The sequence below is a fragment of the Cydia pomonella genome, chromosome 20, assembly GCF_033807575.1.
Source record: "Cydia pomonella isolate Wapato2018A chromosome 20, ilCydPomo1, whole genome shotgun sequence".
NCBI classification, from domain to species: Eukaryota; Metazoa; Arthropoda; class Insecta; order Lepidoptera; family Tortricidae; genus Cydia; species Cydia pomonella.
Genome location: NC_084722.1, coordinates 17,546,037 through 17,569,057, shown reverse-complemented (window position 1 = coordinate 17,569,057; position 23,021 = coordinate 17,546,037). Strand labels below are relative to the sequence as shown.

The window sequence follows — 23,021 nt, the reverse complement described above, 5'->3', positions numbered from 1 at the left end:
GCATCTTTTAGTATATAATTTTTAATTTTCTGATTACTTTTCCTGAACAAAACTTTCAATTTTCTACTATTTTTCTTCGTTTCGCTTATAAATCTACATATAAATCTCCATAACTTTTTACCTTACCAGTCGATTATCATCATCTTTCAGTTTTGTGTGTCAAAAAATTAATTCTTTCGTTTTACATTCCAATTTTTCCTTACCTCCCCCCCCCCAAAAATTTTCACTTAACACAGTTTTTCAAAATGGTGTTTCGCTCACCAGTAAAAAAGCGCCTGCGATCCACTGCGCAGGAACAGCAGATTGACAATGAGGAGCCGCTGCATGCTCGTCAGGAGCAGGATGATGCTCCTCCGAATCAGACAGGGACTGCCCGGTCTCAAGACGATGACATAAATACCGCTGCAACAATTTCAGCGAGGCAAGCCTTATCGACTTGGACCCGCAGGACCTGGATGGCCATATCTCGAACGCGACCTTCTCACTTGGACGTACCGGAGAGGCAGAAGACACAAATGAACCCTCCGACGCTCGCAGGCCAGCGGTCGCGTTCAACATCGACAGCTCTGGCGATATGGAGCCGCTTCGCCTCAGTCAGGAGTCACCAAATGCAAATGCAGCCGCAATCGCACCGAATGTGGCAAACTTGACTGAAATGCAAGGCGGTCAACCAGACACCAACACCGAAACATCAATAACTTAGCTGCATTCCTGCAGCGACTGCAGCCACAATTGCAACAACAGCCGCAGTCACAAACACTCTCACTGCCACAGTCACAACAGTCGCTGCCGGAATTACAGACACAGATACCAGCACAGTTACAAACAGGCAAACCAAAAGGGAAGAACGCCAAAAAACTTAAGCCTGAAGACCATGTCGAGCTCGGTGCCTATGCATCAGACGTTACAAATAACGAGACTTTCCTATCGGTAGTCGGCCATTTGGCCAAGCTCATTGACAGGGCTGTTAACGAAGACAAGAGCGTGAACAGAACTAACAAGAAAGCCATAACGAAAGCATCACAGGAAATTTTAAAGGCCTTAGACCAAATGAAGCATATCACAAAATATGATATCCAACCGGCAAAAATAAGGGAGATCCGGCAGGTGATAGAGGATGCCAGGAGCCCGCCACCCATGCGTAACCAGTCCAGATTGTCAGACCATCTGACATCAGTTACACATAGAAATTCTGCAGATGAGGGCACCACCACCGATGCCCCACAGCTCCATATGGAGAATCTGAAAAAAAAATAATAGATGGGGTCCAGGCTAATATCGATAGACTTGTTGATGAGCAACAAAAAATCAACGAGCTAGTGGTATTCTGCTTAACACGACCACTAGATAATGAGAATGAAGAGGAAAACAATGATGGCTTTACCGAGGTCCTCAGCAGAAAAGCAAAGAAGAGAGCTCGTGCAGAAACAAGCGTAGAAGCTGGAGCAAGGGCCTCGGGGGCAACGTACGCTGATGCGGCTCGCAGGACACCCTACACACCTAAAAACAGGTCTAGCGACAGAACCACTCAGGACACCAGTTATGCTGTTATCCTGGAACCTCTGGACCCACGCAAAGAGAGTAAGGACGCGTTGAATGAGGTACAGGAAAAGGTAGACCTGGTAGAGTTGGGTGTGGGCATAAAGAGTGTACGCCACACTAAAAATAATAAAATAGTCATTAATTGCGAAACGGAAAGCGATCGAACCACTCTTAGCACAGCTATTAAGCATAATACCACAGGCGTCACAGTCGGAGTCCCGAAATTACGCAACCCCTGTATAAAACTTCTTGGCGTGACGAGCGATAACGCTAATGAGCGAATAGTTGAGGCAATCGCAAAACAAAACCACAGAATAATGGACAGCGTTGATGCAGACCATAAACGCATCAAATACATTCGTAGCGTCAAGGGACGTAATGACTCGATGAAAAACGTTGTGGTTGAAGTCAGTCCCCAATTGTACCAGCAAATGCTCTCCCAAAAAATCAAAATCGGATATCAGTCAGTCCTCGCGGTAGACCAATCGCCAATCATACAGTGCTTCAAATGCATGGGCTTCGGGCACCAAGCGGCAAACTGTACATCCAACAGTAAATGCGGTTTCTGTGCAGATGCACATGATACCCGCAACTGCCCAAGAAGCTCGAAAGTCCCATGCTGCACCAACTGCAAAGGCCAAGACAAAGAATACAATCACCCTGCGTTCAGTCAAAACTGTCCAGACTGGATAAAGTGGGATCGCATTGCAAGAATCAATGTCCGTTATTCCTAAGGGCCTCCCAATAGTAAACTTCACTAGTAAACATTATATCACCGTTGTCCAATGCAACTTGGGACGGGGAAATAATGCCTTTCAAGAATTGATACAATGTGCTAGAGACAAGAGTATGACATCATTTGCATAACCGAACCTTTCATCAGCAAGAATAAAACATCAGTTAAGGACATTGACGGCTATGATCTGTACCAACACAGTGATGTCAATTATAGAAATAAAGCATGCATTGCTGTAAGGAAGAAGCTTGGAAATTACATCGGGCTAACTCAATTTGATACCACCAACTTCATTGCTGCTGAATTTACACTTAATAGTAACAGGAAATTACTGATCTCCTCTGTCTACATTGAGCCGGGTGAGGATCCCTCACGCACGATGATGCACCTGGAGCAATATCTCCAACAGTATGCCAATAGGAACACATCGTGTGCGGGGATTTTAACGGGTGGCACACCACATGGGGATCTGCAAGAAATAATGCGGGGTAAAGAAATACATGACCTGGCTATCAACTACGACTTGATTAGCTGCAATTAGGCAATGAGCCCACGTTTGAATCAGTATCACACGGCCAAATTAGGCACTCCATAGTTGACCTCACCTTTGCTACTCCACGCACAGCAAACAATATTTTGGACTGGAAAGTTAACAATGAAATTATTCCATCTTCTGACCACCACGGAATTGAATTTAAAATCAAATCGGACAACATGCGGACGAATAGGAAAAAATCTACATCAACATACAAATACCAGACTGATAGAACAAATTGGGACAATTTCAAAACTAAACTTAAACAAAATATTGAGCTAGCACTATACTTACGACTGACATAGACGAACTTGACAATAATGGACTTGATAAGTATATAAAAGACATGACCAATGTTATTCTGAAAACCTGTGACGCAACACTCACTCTTAAAAAACCATACCAAAAGATTCCGTGGTGGACACAAGAACTGACAGTAATGAAGAAAAAGGTTATATCGCTGCATCACCGTTTACAAGACCTGAAACGGAGTAAAAAGGACATCACCAACATACTAAAAGAACTTCATGATGCAAGAGCAGAATACTCCAGCAAAATAAGAACAACTTCGACAGATCACTTCAGAGATTTCTGCAGCCGCCAAGGAAAGGATGACGTTTGGTCCGTGACGAATCGCCTTTTGAAGAGCACACCGCAGCCGCAACCACCTGCAACATTAAAAACAGATAATGGTACTTACACAACATCTATCCTGGATACTGCAGAGAAGCTCGCCGCAAAGTTCTTCCCGTAGACGCTGCTGCCGATGATACCCACACCACCTGCAAATAAGAGAAACAGTTGTTAATAATATAGAACCATGAACCTGCAATAGAAAATAATGAGCCGCAATTTACCACTCAGGAAGTTTTAGAAATCATTAAAAATATGAGCCCTAAAAGGGCACCAGGGATTGACCATCTTACTGCGACATCTGCAAGCACTATATAGAATGTTACCTTGAAACTATAACTAAATTATACAACAGATGCTAACGCTTAAATACTTTCCTGCATGCTGGAAAATCGCATATTAGAACAATCCAAACCAAGCAAAACAAACTACAAAGATATATCTGCCTACCGACCTATTGGTTTGATTAATGTATTTGGAAAGATATTGGAAAAACTAATTGCCACTAGACTAACGTACTTCATGCAGATCAACGTGCCTGCAGTACCAGGCAATATGGCTTCAAGGAGCAGTGCTCCACTACTGATGCCCTAAATAATGCAATCAGTAAGCTGAAAATGTGCAAAAGCAACAACAGGCTTGCTGTGGCCATATCGCTTGATATTGCAGGGGCTTTTGATAATGCCTGGTGGCCTGCACTGATTAAAAGGCTCTCAGATATAAACTGTCCACACAACCTTCTGAAAATAATTTGCAGTTACCTCACTGACCGAAAAATCACCTTAAGTTATTCCGATATTACGATAACAAAGGAGCAAACCAGAGGATGTGTCCAAGGCTCGGTACTTGGGCCTATCTTCTGGAATGCTATTGTTGACACTTACTGGAGCAAGACCTTGCAGATGGTAACTTCGTTCAGGCCTATGCTGACGACGTTTTGCTTATCTGTCTGGAAAGGACAAACAAGAATTAGAAACTAATGCAATAATTATTAAATGCTGCTTATCGGTGGGGTGAAAACAATAAGCTGAAGTTTGGCCCCTAAAGACTAAAATGATCGCCTACACCCCAAAAGCTAAAGCCGCCAAGATTTACATGAATAATATACGATACCATTCGACACACACTTCAAATTGCTGGGTTATTGTGACCAACATTGAATTTTATCCGTCACACTGAGTACATTATTAAAAAGGCGCAAGCTATTTACAAGAGACTGTGTATTTTGTCAAGCCCACGTGGGGAGTTCATGCCTGCAAATATAAATACAATATATAGGCAAGTATAGAACCTATCATAACTTACGCAGCTGAAATTTGGGGACATGCAACCAATTTAAAAAAGTACGCACTTCCTTACTCAGCCTCCAGCGCGGTTTTGCAATAAAAATCCTCCATGGATTCAGAACTTTGCCCACTATATCATCTATCGCGCTGGCGGGACTGACACCTCTACCCGAAAGTCAGGAAGTTGCATCAATTGAAAAGTTAAGAGATCTAAAGTACAAAATTCTTACCCAATGACATCCTTTATGATAAGAGAGTCCCTATCACAGAATTGCATCCTGTCCTGCGACCACAGATTGAACTAAAAGACATAAATAACCGATGATCTGGAACCATACTACTCCACCGACATGCACAGAATATATACTGATGGCAGTAAGCATGATGGAGTAGTGGGGCAGCAGTAGTCATACATCACCCAGACGGCCGCAGCACAACAAATAAGCTCAAGCTGCATAGTAGTTGCACTGTTTTCCAGGCGGAGTGTCTGGCAATTGAGAAGGCGTGTAATTTATGTCAGACGCTCAGACTGGAACAGGCAACTATTCTCTGACTCAAAGGCGCGCACTTTGAGCTAACTAACAGAATAGCACAAATGCATATAAATAGGACCATAGAACTATCGTCCATATGAGAGACGTGGACAGAACATCCAATTCTGCTGGATAAGGCGCATGCCGGCCTCCTTGGCAACGAGGCGGCTGACATGGCAGCCAAGGCAGCCGCGTCACAACACAAATCCCCGGATTACGACAGATTTCCAATGTCTTACCATAAAAGAAATTTGCGTGCAGAAACAATCAGAACACAGGATGATGCATACCAAAGTTGCACAACAGGAGTACATTTGAAACAATGGTACCTTCATTAGAGCACATAACAACATTCAGAAAGAACTTTGAGCTCACGTTCCAAATAACCCAAATTATCACGGGACATGATACAATAAAACGTATCTCAAGAGACATCACATCGTAGACAATAACACGTGCCCATGTGACGATGATTCACCCAAACAATGAAACACCTCTTGAAAGCTGCCCACGATATGCAAACACAAGGCTGAATCATGAAATATTATGTGAAATAAACAAAATAGATCCATATAATTTAGCAGAAATAATTCAAAAAGAAGCAACTAAGGAACATTCATTAATCATATTAACTACATCATCAATACTTTGAAAAAGTTCAATAATACATAGTGCAAATAACATCACATGAAGGTTGTAATAACAGGAAAAGATTATAATTAATTCAGTATTAGTACAAAAACCAGACAAAACAAATAATTGTAATACTTACACAGCTTTAATAATAGGTTACCCGTATCACCAGCGGGAACCTCCACAGCTCTATGTCCAACCGGTCGCCCGTATCCCTCGCGAGGGCCGTTGGAACTATTTATAGTTTTAACTGAAAAAAAAAAAAAAAAAAAAAAAAAAAAACCTAAACCTAACCTAACCTAACCTAACCTAACCTAACCTAACCTAACCTAACCTAACCTAACCTACCTAACCTAACCTAACCTAACCTAACCTAACCTAACCTAACCTAACCTAAACTAACCTAACCTAACCTAACCTAACCTAACCTAACCTTACCTAACCTAACCTAACCTAACCTAACCTAACCTAACCTAACCTAACCTAACCTACCTAACCTAACCTAACCTAACCTAACCTAACCTAACCTAACCTAACCTAACCTAACCTAACCTAACCTAACCTAACCTAACCTAACCTAACCTAACCTAACCTAACCTAACCTAACCTACCTAACCTAACCTAACCTAACCTAACCTAACCTAACCTAACCTAAACCTAACCTAACCTAACCTAACCTACCCTAACCTAACCTACCTAACCTAACCTAACCTAACCTAACCTAACCTAACCTAACCTAACCTAACCTAACCTAACCTAACCTAACCTTACCTAACCTAACCTAACCTAACCTAACCTAACCTAACCTAACCTAACCTAACCTAACCTAACCTAACCTAACCTAACCTAACCTAACCTAACCTAACCTAACCTAACCTAACCTAACCTAACCTAACCTAACCTAACCTAACCTAACCTAACCTAACCTAACCTAACATAACCTAACCTAACCTAACCTAACCTAACCTAACCTAACCTAACCTAACCTAACCTAACCTAACCTAACCTAACCTAACCTAACCTAACCTAACCTAACCTAACCTAACCTAACCTAACCTAACCTAACCTAACCTAACCTAACCTAACCTAACCTAACCTAACCTAACCTAAACTAACCTAACCTAACCTAACCTAACCTAACCTAACCTAACCTAACTAACCTAACCTAACCTAACCTAACCTAACCTAACCTAACCTAACCTAACCTAACCTAACCTAACCTAACCTAACCTAACCTAACCTAACCTAACCTAACCTAACCTAACCTAACTAACCTAACCTAACCTAACCTAACCTAACCTAACCTAACCTAACCAAACCTAACCTAACCTAACCTAACCTAACCTAACCTAACCTAACCTAACCTAACCTAACCTAACCTAACCTAACCTAACCTAACCTAACCTAACCTAACCTAACCTAACCTAACCTAACCTAACCTAACCTAACCTAACCTAACCTAACCTAACCTAACCTAACCTAACTAACCTAACCTAACCTAACCTAACCTAACCTAACCTAACCTAACTAACCTAACCTAACCTAACCTAACCTAACCTAACCTAAACTAACCTAACCAACCTAACCTAACCTAACCTACCTAACCTAACCTAACCTAACCTAACCTAACCTAACCTAACCTAACCTAACCTAACCTAACCTAACCTAACCTAACCTAACCTAACCTAACCTAACCTAACCTAACCTAACCTAACCTAACCTAACCTAACCTAACCTAACCTAACCTAACCTAAACTAACCTAACCTAACCTAACATAACCTACCCTAACCTAACCTAACCTAACCTAACCTAACCTAACCTAACCTAACCTAACCTAACCTAACCTAACCTAACCTAACCTAACCTAACCTAACCTAACCTAACCTAACCTAACCTAACCTAACCTAACCTAACCTAACCTAACCTAACCTAACCTTAACTAACCTAACCTAACCTAACCTAACCTAACCTAACCTAACCTAACCTAACCTAACCTAACCTAACCAACCTAACCTAACCTAACCTAACCTAACCTAACCTAACCTAACCTAACCTAACCTAACCTAACCTAACCTAACCTAACCTAACCTAACCTAACCTAACCTAACCTAACCTAACCTAACCTAACCTAACCTAACCTAACCTAACCTAACCTAACCTAACCTAACCTAACCTAACCTAACCTAACCTAACCTAACCTAACCTAACCTAACCTAACCTAACCTAACCTAACCTAACCTAACCTAACCTAACCTAACCTAACCTAACCTAACCTAACCTAACCAAGCTCGAAAAAAGTGACTCGATATTACCCGAATTCAGCGATTTTTGGCACAATTTTAAAGCTCTCCGAGACCTATCTTTTGGTACCACCCCCCCCTCCGTAACCCTTCTGGTTACGGAGAAATTCAATTTTTTCATTATTTTCAAAAAATTTATCTCTTCAAAAATTCATAACTCTGTCAGTTTTCAATATTTTTTCCTTGTTTCTTCACCAGTAGATTCAGTTCATTTAGCTCTATATTCTTACATTTAAACATCATTTCTATCGTAAATTCTTTCATACAAAACTTTTAAATTTTCATTAAAAAATTTTAAATTCTTTCTTATTTTTCAAAATTTTCAATAACTAGCCATCAGATATTTTCGATTTCAGCTTTTTCTAATCCATTTAATTAATTTGCATCTTTTTGGTCATATAAATTTTTTCTCTAAGTTATATCGTTTTTAGTAAAATCCTGAATCAAAATTTTTTTTTCTAAAATTAAAATTGTCTCGTCTAATTGTCAAATTACATACGTACAAAAATGGCTGGAGTTTTCCGCACCCCACCAAATTCACCTAAAAAACTGAAAAAAGGAATAAATGCACCCCAAAATATTCCCAGCACGGGCAATCAAAATCTGGATATGGCGACAGGAGTTGCTGACGGGACCTGCGAGGACCCCGCTGAGAGCCTAGCTGAGCTTGGCGACGCTTCCCGTCATAGTGCTCCTGTTGGGCTACTACCAGAAATAACAATAACAGATATTCCTTCAACACTTGACTCGACATTCACTGTGGAAAAAATAATAGGTAACGTGCGACCGACTAGCCCGATTCCTGCCCTTAAGGCGCAGACGCCCACGCCCACGCCGACCGCCTCAGAACCCCGTCGATCTGGATCTACAGAGATGGAGAGGCTTCTGTGGTCTAGTAGGGACTCTAACATCAGCAGTCCTGGCACAAAAACTCGCGCGGACAGGTATCGGACTGAGATTGAAAGACATGCAGAAAACATCACAGCACAGTTAACGCAAAATAAGAGCGTCACGAAATTAAATAAGGGAAGCATAACAAAATCTGTGGAAGCAATCCTTGAGGCCACCCGCAGATTCACTAGCGAGCTGGAGGTACTTGGAGTTGCACACGTGGAACCCGACGTGATGACAGCACGTACACCAGGACCTGCTCTGGATCCAGTCCAATTGAAGAATGATATTATTGCTGGAGTGCAGGTAGAGCTAACCAAAATGCGAGCCGAACAACAGGCAATAAATGACAAGGTTTTAGCGGCAATTAATGAAGACAAAAGAGAGGAGGTTGGGTCAGAAAAAGAGACTTTTGCTACGGTAGTTAGTAGGAAAAACAGAATGAAGTACAGATCAGAAGCTGCGGCTGTGGCTGCGGCTGCCGCTGCGGGCAGAACCATCGAAGAAGACGACTTGACTTCGCCCGCAGTGGGCAGGCCGTACAAGCCGAAACCCAGTCGCACAAATGCACCACCGTCAACAAACTTTGTCGTTGTCTTAGAATCAATTGACCCAAGACAGGAAGGCAAAGATGTCCTCAAAGTAATTAAAGAAAAGGTTGATGTTGTCGACATTGGAGTCGGAATCAAAAGCGTCAGAGAAACTAGAAATAAAAAGGTTATAATCTCTTGTGATTCTAATGAAGACAGGCAGAAACTCAGCACTGCAATAAAGACACAAACAACAAACATTACGGTTGGCATACCAAAAATGCGGAATCCGTCACTGCGGGTCATTGGTGTCATCCCGGAATACGCAAGTGCAAAGATCGAAGACGCAATGATCAAACAAAATATAAGATTGCTGGACGGCATAGCTGATGAGCACAAAACAGTCAGGTATGTACGAACAGTCAAGGGCCGAAACGACTCCGTTAGAAATGCCATTGTGGAAGTCAGTCCTCAAATGTGGGCTGCAATGCAAGGACAAAAGGTACGCATCGGATACCAATCTGTCATGGCTGTCGACCAGTCTCCAGTATTGCAGTGCTTTAAATGTTTCGGGTTTGGGCATCGCGCGTCAGAATGCAAATCTGATGCGAGGTGTGCATACTGCGCAGAGCACCATGACACGCGAAGCTGCAATAACCGCGAAACGGTGTCGCGCTGCGTAAACTGTGTAAACAGGAACTGCAATGAAAGGGACTGCATGCATTCTGCGTTTAGTCAGACCTGCCCAGAGTGGATCAAATGGGACCGTATAGCCCGAGCGGCTATACGTTACTGCTAAGGGCGTCCCAACTGGAGTAAATAACAGGATAAACAATATAAAAGTGGTGCAATGCAACCTTGGACGCGGATATCCTGCAACACATGAACTCATACAATGTGCCAAACAAAATGAATATGATGTTATGTTTATAACTGAACCATTTGTAGGCAACAAAACCACCCTGAGCAGCATTGACGGGTACGATATATACCAACATTCCGACACCAGTAATAGAACAAAGGCTTGTATCGCGATCCGGAAAAAGCTAGGGAACTACATTGGTATCACACAGTATATGACAGCAAATTTCTCTCCCGTACTGCTCACTTTTGGAAATAAGAAAGTACTATTATCTTCGGTATATATCGAACCCGGTGAAGATCCGACCAACACATTAAACCATTTAGAACATGTACTGAGGGTGTACCCGAACATCGAACACATTATTTGTGGAGACATGAATGGGTGGCACACCTCGTGGGGGTCTGTAAGAAATAATGACAGGGGCAAGGACATATACGATCTGATAGTCACTAACGATCTTGCGATCACCAATGTAGGCAACGAGCCTACCTTTGAAAAAGTTACACATGGACAAATCCGATACTCTATAGTGGATCTAACGCTTACTACTATCGGTATTGCGAGAAACATCGAGGAGTGGAAAGTTAATCACGGAATAGTGCCCTCCTCGGATCACCATGGAATAGAGTTTCAAATTAACTTAAATATTGAAAGAAATAATAAGAAAGTCTCACTATCCACGTACAAATACAACACGGAACGAGTTAAATGGGAAAACTTTGTTGAAAAATTAAAGGAGAACATTCAACGCTCTGAAATGGAAAACATAGATATAGATAACCTTAATCCTAATGATATAGACATTTACATCGCAAATTTAACTAAATGTATCACTAAAACTTGCGACAAGGTATTATGTCGCAAGAAGCCACATATTAAGATTCCATGGTGGACCGAGGAGCTCACTAATATGAAAAAGAAAGTGATTCGCTTACATCACCGCCTCCAAGATTTAAAACGCGGCAGGAAAGATCTGACTAATATACTACGGGAGCTTTCTGAAGCTAGAACAGAATATGCCCAACTCATTAGAGCTACATCTAACAATCACTTTCGTGACTTCTGTACAAGTCAGGGCAAAGATGACGTGTGGACAGTTACGAATCGCTTGCTTAAAAGTGCTCCCCAACCACAACCTCCCTCAACCTTAAAAATACATGGAAACACCTACACACTTACCACTCAGGATACCGCCGCTAAACTCGCTGCTAAATTCTTCCCCGATGATACTGCTGCCCAGGATACCGCTCACCACCTGCAACAAAGAAATAACGCACAAGTAATTAATAACATACAAGAAAATAATAATATAATAGATGAACCCCCTTTCACTACACCTGAATTAATCGAAGTCATCAACAGTATGAGTCCAAGGCGCGCGCCAGGAATGGACAGCCTGACTGCTGATATCTGTAAACATGTAATAAATACTTATCCGACACAAATGACCAAACTTTATAACAGATGTCTTCAACTTAACTATTTCCCAATTTGCTGGAAAGTAGCCTATATAAAAACCATACCAAAACCAGGTAAAGACAGTTATACAGACATTTCTGCATATAGACCCATTGGACTAATTAATGTACTAGGAAAAGTTCTTGAAAAACTTATCGCCATTAGATTGACATATTTCATGCGCATTAACAATATCTGTAATCCACGACAATTCGGTTTCAAGGAGCAGTGCTCCACGACTGACGCGCTGAACAGAGCAGTAAATAACATAAAACACTACAAGTCCAAACAAAAGCTAGTTGTCGCCATCTCCCTTGACATAGAGGGGGCTTTTGATCACGCTTGGTGGCCTGCTCTGTTGACCCGTCTGAAAGCTGTTCACTGTCCCAGAAACATATATAATATTATATACAGTTACCTTACTGACAGGAAAGTCGTCCTCAATTACGCAGATGCCACGCACACCAAGGAGCAGTCCCGGGGATGTGTCCAGGGTTCTGTTCTGGGACCCATATTCTGGAACACAATCGTGGACACATTACTGGAATCTCCTTTGCCTGAAGGATGTCACTTGCAGGCATATGCAGATGACATCCTGTTAATCTGTTCTGGAGATAACATAAACCAACTTGAAATAAATACCAACACTATACTAGGAAATATTTACAAATGGGGGGAAGATAATAAATTGAAATTTGGGGCACATAAAACAAAAATGATCACGCCAACTCCAAAAGCCAAAGCATCTAAAATTATAATGAATCACACACCTATCACCTTCAGTGAGCATTTTAAACTGTTAGGAATAATATTAGATCAAAATTTAAATTTCATTAAACATTCAGAATATACAATAAAAAAGGCGCAAAATATTTTCAAAAGGCTATGCATCTTTGTTAAACCTACCTGGGGAGTACATTCAGACAATATAAATGTCATATATAGGCAGGTGATCGAACCAATCGTAACTTATGGTGCGGAGATTTGGTATACTGCAGTAAACTATAAAAAAGTGCAAGAATCTCTAATGAGGCTTCAACGCAGTTTTGCAATTAAAATTATTCACGGATTCAGAACTCTGCCTACCATTGGATCTATTGCGTTGGCAGGATTAACACCATTACCACTTAAGGTCAAAGAGGTCGCATCACGAGAGATTACCAAACGCACCAGAATAACCAAATACTTGCCGGAAGATATATTATACGACAAAAGGGTTCCCGTGGAGGAACTCTTGCATCCTGCCAAGAGAACTAACATCACTATCGCAGAGGTACTCACGCAGGAGGACTTAGACCCGTTCTATTCCGCCGATATGAACAGGATTTTTACGGATGGCAGTAAACACGACGATGCTGTTGGCGCTGCTGTGGTCATATATCACCCTGATGGTCGAGAAACTACGCGAAAATACAAACTCCATAGCAGTTGCACTGTGTTCCAGGCTGAGTGCCTGGCTATTGAACAAGCATGTCAGCTGTGTCTCACGCTTGGCCTGGAACAATCAACAGTATTCTCGGATTCTAAATCAGCCCTCAACGAACTCATGTGTCGCAGTAGTACTAATACCACTATCAATAGTGCACAGAAGGTAATTGCACAAATTATAAATCGTGGACACGAAATCAGGTTTTCCTGGATTAAAGCACATGTCGGATTACTAGGCAACGAAGCTGCTGATGCTGCTGCCAAACATGCGGCTGTGCTACACAAGAAACCTGATTTCCATAAATTTCCTTTATCTTATCATCTTAAAAACCTTCGAGCAGACACTTACTTAGCGCATGACCAAATGTACCAAAGCAGCACCACAGGTTTACATATCAAAGCACAGGCACCCACGCTGCAACACATCAGAGAAATACGCAAACACACACCCTTAACGTTTCAACTTACTCAAATCTTGACAGGTCACGGGTACAATAAAGTCTATTTGCACAGACATAAAATAACTGATGACAATGCTTGTCCATGTGATAGCACAACTCCGCAAACAATTAAGCACCTGTTGGAAAGTTGTCCTAAATACTCCGTTAGACGGCTTGAGCACGAAATCATCTGTAACATGCATAATATTGATCCGTACGATCTTGGACAAGTAATCCAGAAGGAAAGCACGCTGGAAACCTTCATAAAGCATATAAATCACATTGTAAACACTTTAAAGAAATTTAATAACACTTAGTAAAAACAATAATGGACATAAACACATAATAGTAACTTAATAACACTTAGTATAAACAACAATTGGCATCAACACAAAATAGGAATAAATAATAATAGAAAAAACACTGTAACTGAAGACTCATAGGTTGCCCGTATCCTCAGCGGGAACCTTATAAGTAACGTCCAACGGTCGCCCGTACCAATAGCGAGGGCCGTTGGCACTATTTGATGTTAAATATAAAAAAAAAAAAAAAAAAAAACCTAACCTAACCTAACCTAACCTAACCTAACCTAACCTAACCTAACCTAACCTAACCTAACCTAACCTAACCTAACCTAACCTAACCTAACCTAACCTAACCTAACCTAACCTAACCTAACCTAACCTAACCTAACCTAACCTAACCTAACCTAACCTAACCTAACCTAACCTAACCTAACCTAACCTAACCTAACCTAACCTAACCTAACCTAACCTAACCTAACCTAACCTAACCTAACCTAACCTAACCTAACCTAACCTAACCTAACCTAACCTAACCTAACCTAACCTAACCTAACCTAACCTAACCTAACCTAACCTAACCTAACCTAACCTAACCTAACCTAACCTAACCTAACCTAACCTAACCTAACCTAACCTAACCTAACCTAACCTAACCTAACCTAACCTAACCTAACCTAACCTAACCTAACCTAACCTAACCTAACCTAACCTAACCTAACCTAACCTAACCTAACCTAACCTAACCTAACCTAACCTAACCTAACCTAACCTAACCTAACCTAACCTAACCTAACCTAACCTAACCTAACCTAACCTAACCTAACCTAACCTAACCTAACCTAACCTAACCTAACCTAACCTAACCTAACCTAACCTAACCTAACCTAACCTAACCTAACCTAACCTAACCAAGCCTTTCGCAAATACCCTTAACATACCCGTATTCACCCCATTTTCGGAATATATGCTCTCCTAATTTTTCTCCTTCATTTAAGACTATCCCGACCTCCGGCACCCTTCTGGTTCCGGAGATATTCCCATTTTCCTCTTTTCTGCTGAATCTTCTAAAATTTTCAAATTTAAAAAATTCATATCTTTTACCTAATTGTCCTATCTTCTTCTTTTTAGTGTCTATCGGTTCCTTTTAATTGTTTCTTCTTATTTTATAAAAGTTTCTGTACATTTGGATATCTTTTTCTTTCAAAATTTTCAAAATTCACTTTTTGGCCCTTTAAAAACTTAGCTTCAAAAATTTATATCTCCAATCTGGTCTATCCTATATTTTATCTGATTACATTTCCTAATAGGGCTTCATAAGCTCTATCTTTCCTTATATCTGTTTTTCCTTAGCAACGTCTTGTTATCTAATAATTTCAATTTTTCCTACTCTTTTTTCTACATCTTTAAAATTTTCAAACTTCAAAAATTCATTTCTTCTGTCCTATTTATCCTATTTAGATTATCATTGATTTCTATAGTTTAGAAAAATTATCTCTATCAATCCTAATCCCATTTTTGTCCTAAATATCACTGTTAGAATTAAAGTTTAAAAATGAGTTTGGAAAGTTTGGATGTAAATTTGGAGGACCTCGACAACCTCTATTTCTCACCGCCGGAGACACCTGCCCGGCGCGAACAAGCACCATCGCCAGATCGCGATGCAAACTTACATCCAGTTTTAGAGTTGCTCGAGGAACTCGCCGGCGATATTGGATTTGAAACTAAAAACATACTTGACAATCTTGAAACCACAAAAACCCACAGAAGCGTCACAATAGAAAATAAACGTGAAATCAAGACCTCGGCTAAAAATATTGCATCCATCTTCGACAGTTACGCTGCACAGATGCGTACACAAATTCGTAACATCCTGTTACAAACTCCCACCCCTACAGATCAGTCGTCGAAAGGAGTTCAAACCGACCCTGACGACAATCTGCAGGAGCAAGCGAACAACGTCGTGGCGACTGTCCAGGCGGAACTTGACCAGATTCGGGAGGAGCAAAGAGCCCTCAGCGAGCTGGTCAAGACAGCAATCTCCGAAAAGCAATCGGACTGCATCGAAGAGATCAGACGCCCCACTTACAGCGAGCAGCTCCGCAAACCTCCGACCACCAAGCCCAAAACCAACCCCGCACTAGTTGCGACGGTTGAGACCGCAAAATCAACAGCTGAGGCATTGGGCACCTTCAGGCAACAAATATCATTTAAAAACCAAAATTTCGCACCAACAAAATTGAAACCTCTCACTGCCACAAAAATCCGTATCGAGTTTGAAATAAACAGCAGCGTGACGAAACACTGCTCAGGCTTAACAACACCACCATCAAAGCTGAGCCTGCCAGGACCCTCTCGCCGATGGTTATTCTGAAGGGTATTTACAAGGATACCCTGAAGGATGAACTTGTCGGAATAATATCCTCTCAGAACCCATCGGTGAGAGCAACCCTGAGTGATGATAACAGGCTCGAGCTGTGTTTCGTCACAAATAACCGCAACCCCAACCTTTACAACGCGGTTTTCAAGTGTCCACCCTAACATGGCGAGCAATTATGGAACTACAAAGGCTCAATATAGAACACCAGCGTGTACACGCTACCGAGCACTCGCCATTTAAGCAATGTCTTAGCTGCTTGCAGTTTGGACACACACGTGTCCACTGCAAATCAACCATCAAACCATGCTCCCATTGCGCCGACCAAACACACAACTACAAAACCTGCCCCAACCGAAATATAATACCCAAATGTTATAACTGCCACAATCATAACTTAAAATATAAAACCCAGCACGATACCAACCACACGGCAATAAATCTAACCTGTCCCCGTCTCGCTGCAGCAAAATCCAATGTAGAAAGCAGAATTACATACGAGTAAACTAGTAATTAATGGCGTCTTGACAAATAATAGAACAACATACTAAATTATATCACATCGTCTCATACTTGTAATTTCATATCACATCATCCAAATTCCTAAAGTAATACTGTATATTCCGAGAAATTTAAAAAACATACAATCAATTATTATAACAAAAATCTTATTTAAGGATATATGGCCGCCCGTATCTCTGCGGGGACCATATGTCCACATGTACAACCATAAACAAAATCAGATTTTTATATCGTGCATCACTATCTCATAGATAGTGATGACAAATCTGATATCAGAAAATCATAATTACCTATCGCATATGTCACCGCGGACACAGGGTCGCCCGTATCTATAGCGAGGGCCCTGTGTCTTCATCAGACACTTAAAATCCTTTTAAAAAAAAAAAAAAAAACCTAACCTAACCTAACCTAACCTAACCTAACCTAACCTAACCTAACCTAACCTAACCTACCTAAACTAACCTAACCTAACCTAACCTAACCTAACCTAACCTAACCTAACCTAACCTAACCTAACCTAACCTAACCTAACCTAACCTAACCTAACCTAACCTAACCTAACCTAACCTAACCTAACCTAACCTAACCTAACCTAACCTAACCTAACCTAACCTAACCTAACCTAACCTAACCTAACCTAACCTAACCTAACCTAACCTAACCTAACCTAACCTAACCTAACCTAACCTAACCTAACCTAACCTAACCTAACCTAACCTAACCTAACCTAACCTAACCTAACCTAACCTAACCTAACCTAACCTAACCTAACCTAACCTAACCTAACCTAACCTAACCTAACCTAACCTAACCTAACCTAACCTAACCTAACCTAACCTAACCTAACCTAACCTAACCTAACCTAACCTAACCTAACCTAACCTAACCTAACCTAACCTAACCTAACCTAACCTAACCTAACCTAACCTAACCTAACCTAACCTAACCTAACCTAACCTAACCTAACCTAACCTAACCTAACCTAACCTAACCTAACCTAACCTAACCTAACCTAACCTAACCTAACCTAACCTAACCTAACCTAACCTAACCTAACCTAACCTAACCTAACCTAACCTAACCTAACCTAACCTAACCTAACCTAACCTAACCTAACCTAACCTAACCTAACCTAACCTAACTAACCTAACCTAACCTAACCTAACCTAACCTAACCTAACCTAACCTAACCTAACCTAACCTAACCTAACCTAACCTAACCTAACCTAACCTAACCTAACCTAACCTAACCTAACCTAACCTAACCTAACCTAACCTAACCTAACCTAACCTAACCTAACCTAACCTAACCTAACCTAACCTAACCTAACCTAACCAAGCTTTCGCAAATACCCCTAACATACCCCTATTTACCCCATTTTCGGAATATATGCTCTCCTAATTTTGCTCTTTCATTTGAGACTATCCCGACCTCCGGGACTCTTCTGGTTCCAGAGATATCTCCATTTTCCTCTTTTTCAGACTATCTTCAAAAATTTTCAATCTTTAAAAATTCATATCTTTTCCCCTAATTGTCCGATCTTCCTCTTCTTAGTGTCTATCGTCTCTAATCAATTTTCCCTTTCTTATTCTTTTTAGTTTTTGTAATTTTAGCTACCCCCCCCTCACAAAAATTTTCAAAAACCCTTTTTGGCCATTAATTTCTTAACTTTAAAATTTCATTTTCTAATTTTGGTCCACGTAAATTTTGTTTTGTCTTCGATTATTTATAGATCTTAGCTAGCGCTATCTTTTTCAGTATTTGGGCAGACTTGCCGACGTCTCCTTACCGACTAAATAAAATTTTCTTTTCATTTGCAAATTTCAAAATTTTGCTTTTTTACGATTATAATTTACTTTGATTTAGATCTTAATTCATTGTTAGCGTAACTATTGGAAAATTTTAGTATTAAAGTGTAATCTTAAGTTTAAAATATAAAATATCAAAGATGAGCTCTGAAAGCCTCAATCTCAACATGGAGGACTTCGATCAGCTCTACACCTCACCGCTGGGCGCTCATGCTCAGCGAGCACGTTCCCCGTCGCCGGAGCGCGACAATAACATCCATCCGGTGCTAGAGCTGATCGATGAGCTTGCCGGTGATTTGGAGCAAGAATCGCAAATAATCCTCGAAAATCTGGAAACCACACATAATCATCGCAGTGTTACAGTAGAAAATAAGCGACAAATAAAGACCGCAGCGAAAAACGTCACATCAATCTTTGCGAGCTACGCAAGACAAATGCGAGCTCAAATTAGGACCATATTAAATGCGTCACCCACCCCCACTGACCAGTCGTCGAAGGGGATTCAGACAGATCCCGACGACGGACTACAGGACAGAGCTCGGGACGTCGTCGAGTCCGTCCAGCAACAACTTGACCAGATTCGTGAGGAGCAAAAGACTCTTAGCGAACTGGTCAAGAACACCATTGTCAGAACAGAGTCGGGCTGTTCTGCCGAACAAAGTCGCCCTTCCTATAGCGAACAGCTAAAAAAGCCTGCTCCCAATAAACCTAAAAACCACCCTGCTCTGGTAGCAACGGTGGAAAATGCAAACTCAACAGCCGAGGCATTAGGCACTCTCAGAGACAAAATCTCATTCAAAAACAAATCATTTGCTCCATCAAAAATAAAACCTCTTACTAAATCAAAAATACGTATCGAATTCGATAATGAACAGCAGCGTGACGAAACACTGCATAGGCTGACCACCTCGAACATCAAGGCCGAGCCAGCTAGGACACTTTCGCCGATGGTAATTCTGAAGGGGATTTACAAGGATACCCTTAAGGAAGAACTTGTCACCATTATATCCTCTCAGAACCCATCGGTGAAAGAAACCCTCAGCGATGACGCAAAAGCTCGAGCTGTGTTTCGTCACCAGTAACCGCAACGGGAACTTATATAATGCGGTATTTAAGTGCCCGCCAGCGACATGGGGAGCCATTATGGCACTGGGCAGGGTCAATGTCGAACACCAGCGGATCAACGCTACAGAGCACTCCCCATTCAAGCAGTGCCTCGCCTGTCTGCAGTATGGGCACACTCGCGTCCACTGCAGATCAACTATCAAGCCTTGCTCCCACTGTGCTGATATCACTCATTCCTACAAAAATTGCCCACACAAAAATTTAATTCCTAAATGCTACAACTGCCACAACAACAACACGAAATACAATTCCAAGCACGAAACCAATCACACAGCCGTAGACCATAAATGCCCATTAATTACAGCAGCAAAATCTAACATTGAAAGCCGGATAAAGTACGAGTAATAATAATAACTTTATGATTAACATTAAATAAATTTAAATTCATTTTAAATTCATTTTGTAAATTCTTCCTTAAATTACTTCTTTATCATAACACATTTTATGTAAATTTCCGATTAAAAATTTCCTGATAAAAACAAATACTAACTAAATTCAAATAAATTCTGACATAAAGTCGCCCGTATCTATGCGGGGACTTTATTTCACTAGCCCAGCCATATTTCAAAATCAGATTTTCATATCGTGCATCTACTACCTCAGGCAATAGATGTCAAATCTGATATCAAATATCATAAAAGAAATTCGCATATGTCACCAATGGGCACAGGGTCGCCCGTATCATTAGCGAGGGCCCTGTGTCTTCAATTGACACAGCTAACCTTTTAAAAAAAAAAACCTAACCTAACCTAACCTAACCTAACCTAACCTAACCTAACCTAACCTAACCTAACCTAACCTAACCTAACCTAACCTAACCTAACCTAACCTAACCTAACCTAACCTAACCTAACCTAACCTAACCTAACCTAACCTAACCTAACCTAACCTAACCTAACCTAACCTAACCTAACCTAACCTAACCTAACCTAACCTAACCTAACCTAACCTAACCTAACCTAACCTAACCTAACCTAACCTAACCTAACCTAACCTAACCTAACCTAACCTAACCTAACCTAACCTAACCTAACCTAACCTAACCTAACCTAACCTAACCTAACCTAACCTAACCTAACTCAAAACCTAACCTAACTCAAAACCTAACCTAACTCAAAACCTAACCTAACACAAAACCTAACCTAACATAACCTAACCTAACACAAAACCTAACCTAACTCAAAACCTAACCTAACTCAAAACCTAACCTAACTCAAAACCTAACCTAACTCAACTCAAAACCTAACCTAACTCAAAACCTAACCTAACTCAAAACCTAACCTAACTCAAAACCTAACCTAACTCAAAACCTAACCTAACTCAAAACCTAACCTAACTCAAAACCTAACCTAACTCAAAACCTAACCTAACTCAAAACCTAACCTAACTCAAAACCTAACCTAACTCAAAACCTAACCTACCTCAAAACCTAACCTAACTCAGAAAGGGGAGAGAAGACTACCCACTAAACCCTCTGCGGCGTTAGACCCTCCTGCCGGTTCGGGGAGCATCGTGGGGTCGCTAGCATTCTTCCACGGTGCTCCCCCAACCTAACTCAAAACCTAACCTAACTCAAAACCTAACCTAACTCAAAACCTAACCTAACTCAAAACCTAACCTAACTCAAAACCTAACCTAACTCAAAACCTAACCTAACTCAAAACCTAACCTAACTCAAAACCTAACCTAACTCAAAACCTAACCTAACTCAAAACCTAACCTAACTCAAAACCTAACCTAACTCAAAACCTAACCTAACTCAAAACCTAACCTAACTCCGAACCTTACCTAACCTATGTATTGCCCAAATGACGAGGTGGTTTGTGGAAAAATCTTAACAGCGCGTTCTATCATGGGAGTAAGCGCCATCTATCAGATTTTGTAGATTTCTGTTTTTTTTTTTTTTTTTTCATAATAACTATCGGACAAAATTAATGGTACATTTCGATACAAGTGTGAAAAGTAGAAAATTCGCAATGAGTTACGATAAACTATAATTAATACATTAAGATACAAGTGCGAAAAGTAGAAAATTCGCAGCGAATGGTGATAAATTTAAACACGATCGAAGGCAGTATTAAAATCTACATGAGTTGCGAATTACCTTTTCGCATGTGTATTGTACGTTTTACAAAAATAAAATAAAATTTATTTCGTGAAAAAACACGTATACAATTGTTACAAGTGTTGAGCCCTCCTAGTAGGTAGGTATGAAGACACCTGTGTCAGGAAAACTCGATCTTCCTGTTATGGTAAGTACATTTGGTTTTTTTTTTTTTTTTTTTACCCACTCGTTTTATATAAAATGAACTCACTTATTATATAAGATTATCTTACTAACTACTTACGTATGCTTTTACAGTATATAAGCCTTTAAAATTAGCGACATACCTACGTATAGTCCTAGATACTTTGGTGGTCATAATTGTAGCCATTTTTAGGGTTCCGTAGCCAAATGGCAAAAAACGAAACTCTTATAGATTCGTCATGTCCGTCTGCTTGTCCGATTATGTCACAGCCCCTTTTTTCCGAAACTGTAAGAGCTATACTGTTCAAACTTGGTAAGTAGATGTATTCTATAAACCGCATTAAGATTTTTACACAAAAATAGAGAAAAAAAAAAACCATAAATTTTGGGAGTTCCCCATACTTAGAACTGAAACTCAAAAAATCTTTTTTTCATCAAACCCATACGTGTGGGGTATCTACGGATAGAAAAAAAAAAAAAAAAAAAAAAGTCGATAAGTTATGATTAGTTAAATCAAAGCGAACTAGATGGCACTAGTTGGTCTCAATATCAGTGTAAACATTGCCAATATTTTAACTTTCCCGTAGCTTCACAATTCCGAAACATACCTATGTGTTTACTAGTTTTTTTATGTAAACATAACGTATGTGCAAATCAAGTCCAATGTAAATTAAATAACCCTAGTTCGTAGGCAATCTTTAGTTCCTCGCGTCTTCACCAGATGGCATTAGTGGTACTCAATGTTTATACTTTTTCCTACTCCTCTACTGTTATCTGTCATTTATGCATTCATTAACACGAATATAAGAACATCCATAAAAGATTTC

General features: G+C 40.5%; 2 protein-coding genes and 1 long non-coding RNA gene across 4 annotated transcripts; 2 read left to right on the top strand and 1 right to left on the bottom strand.

The window, feature by feature from the left end:
• The first annotated feature begins 245 nt into the window (after positions 1 to 245).
• LOC133529340 (uncharacterized) lies at positions 246 to 2,379 on the top strand. Its single transcript, XM_061867036.1, has 3 exons — positions 246 to 593; positions 718 to 1,141; positions 1,228 to 2,379. Exons 1-3 carry the CDS (start codon positions 246 to 248, stop codon positions 2,274 to 2,276), a joined length of 1,821 nt encoding a protein of 606 aa, XP_061723020.1. The 3' UTR covers positions 2,277 to 2,379.
• Positions 2,380 to 14,884: 12,505 nt separating this feature from the next.
• LOC133529150 (uncharacterized) lies at positions 14,885 to 17,464 on the top strand. The gene is made up of 2 exons (XM_061866789.1): positions 14,885 to 15,056; positions 15,654 to 17,464. Exon 2 carries the CDS (start codon positions 15,669 to 15,671, stop codon positions 16,485 to 16,487), a length of 819 nt encoding a protein of 272 aa, XP_061722773.1. The 5' UTR covers positions 14,885 to 15,056; positions 15,654 to 15,668; the 3' UTR covers positions 16,488 to 17,464.
• Positions 17,465 to 20,884: 3,420 nt separating this feature from the next.
• On the bottom strand, positions 20,885 to 21,716 carry LOC133529061 (uncharacterized). Of its 2 annotated transcripts, XR_009801092.1 has the most exons (4): positions 21,548 to 21,716; positions 21,211 to 21,363; positions 21,121 to 21,171; positions 20,885 to 21,071 (listed from the first exon to the last, which is right to left on the bottom strand). It is a non-coding gene; the product is annotated as an uncharacterized LOC133529061 (long non-coding RNA). The 2 variants fall into 2 exon arrangements; XR_009801093.1 differs by lacking the exon at positions 20,885 to 21,071 and having other exon boundaries at positions 21,098 to 21,171.
• Between the last annotated feature and the right edge of the window lie 1,305 nt (positions 21,717 to 23,021).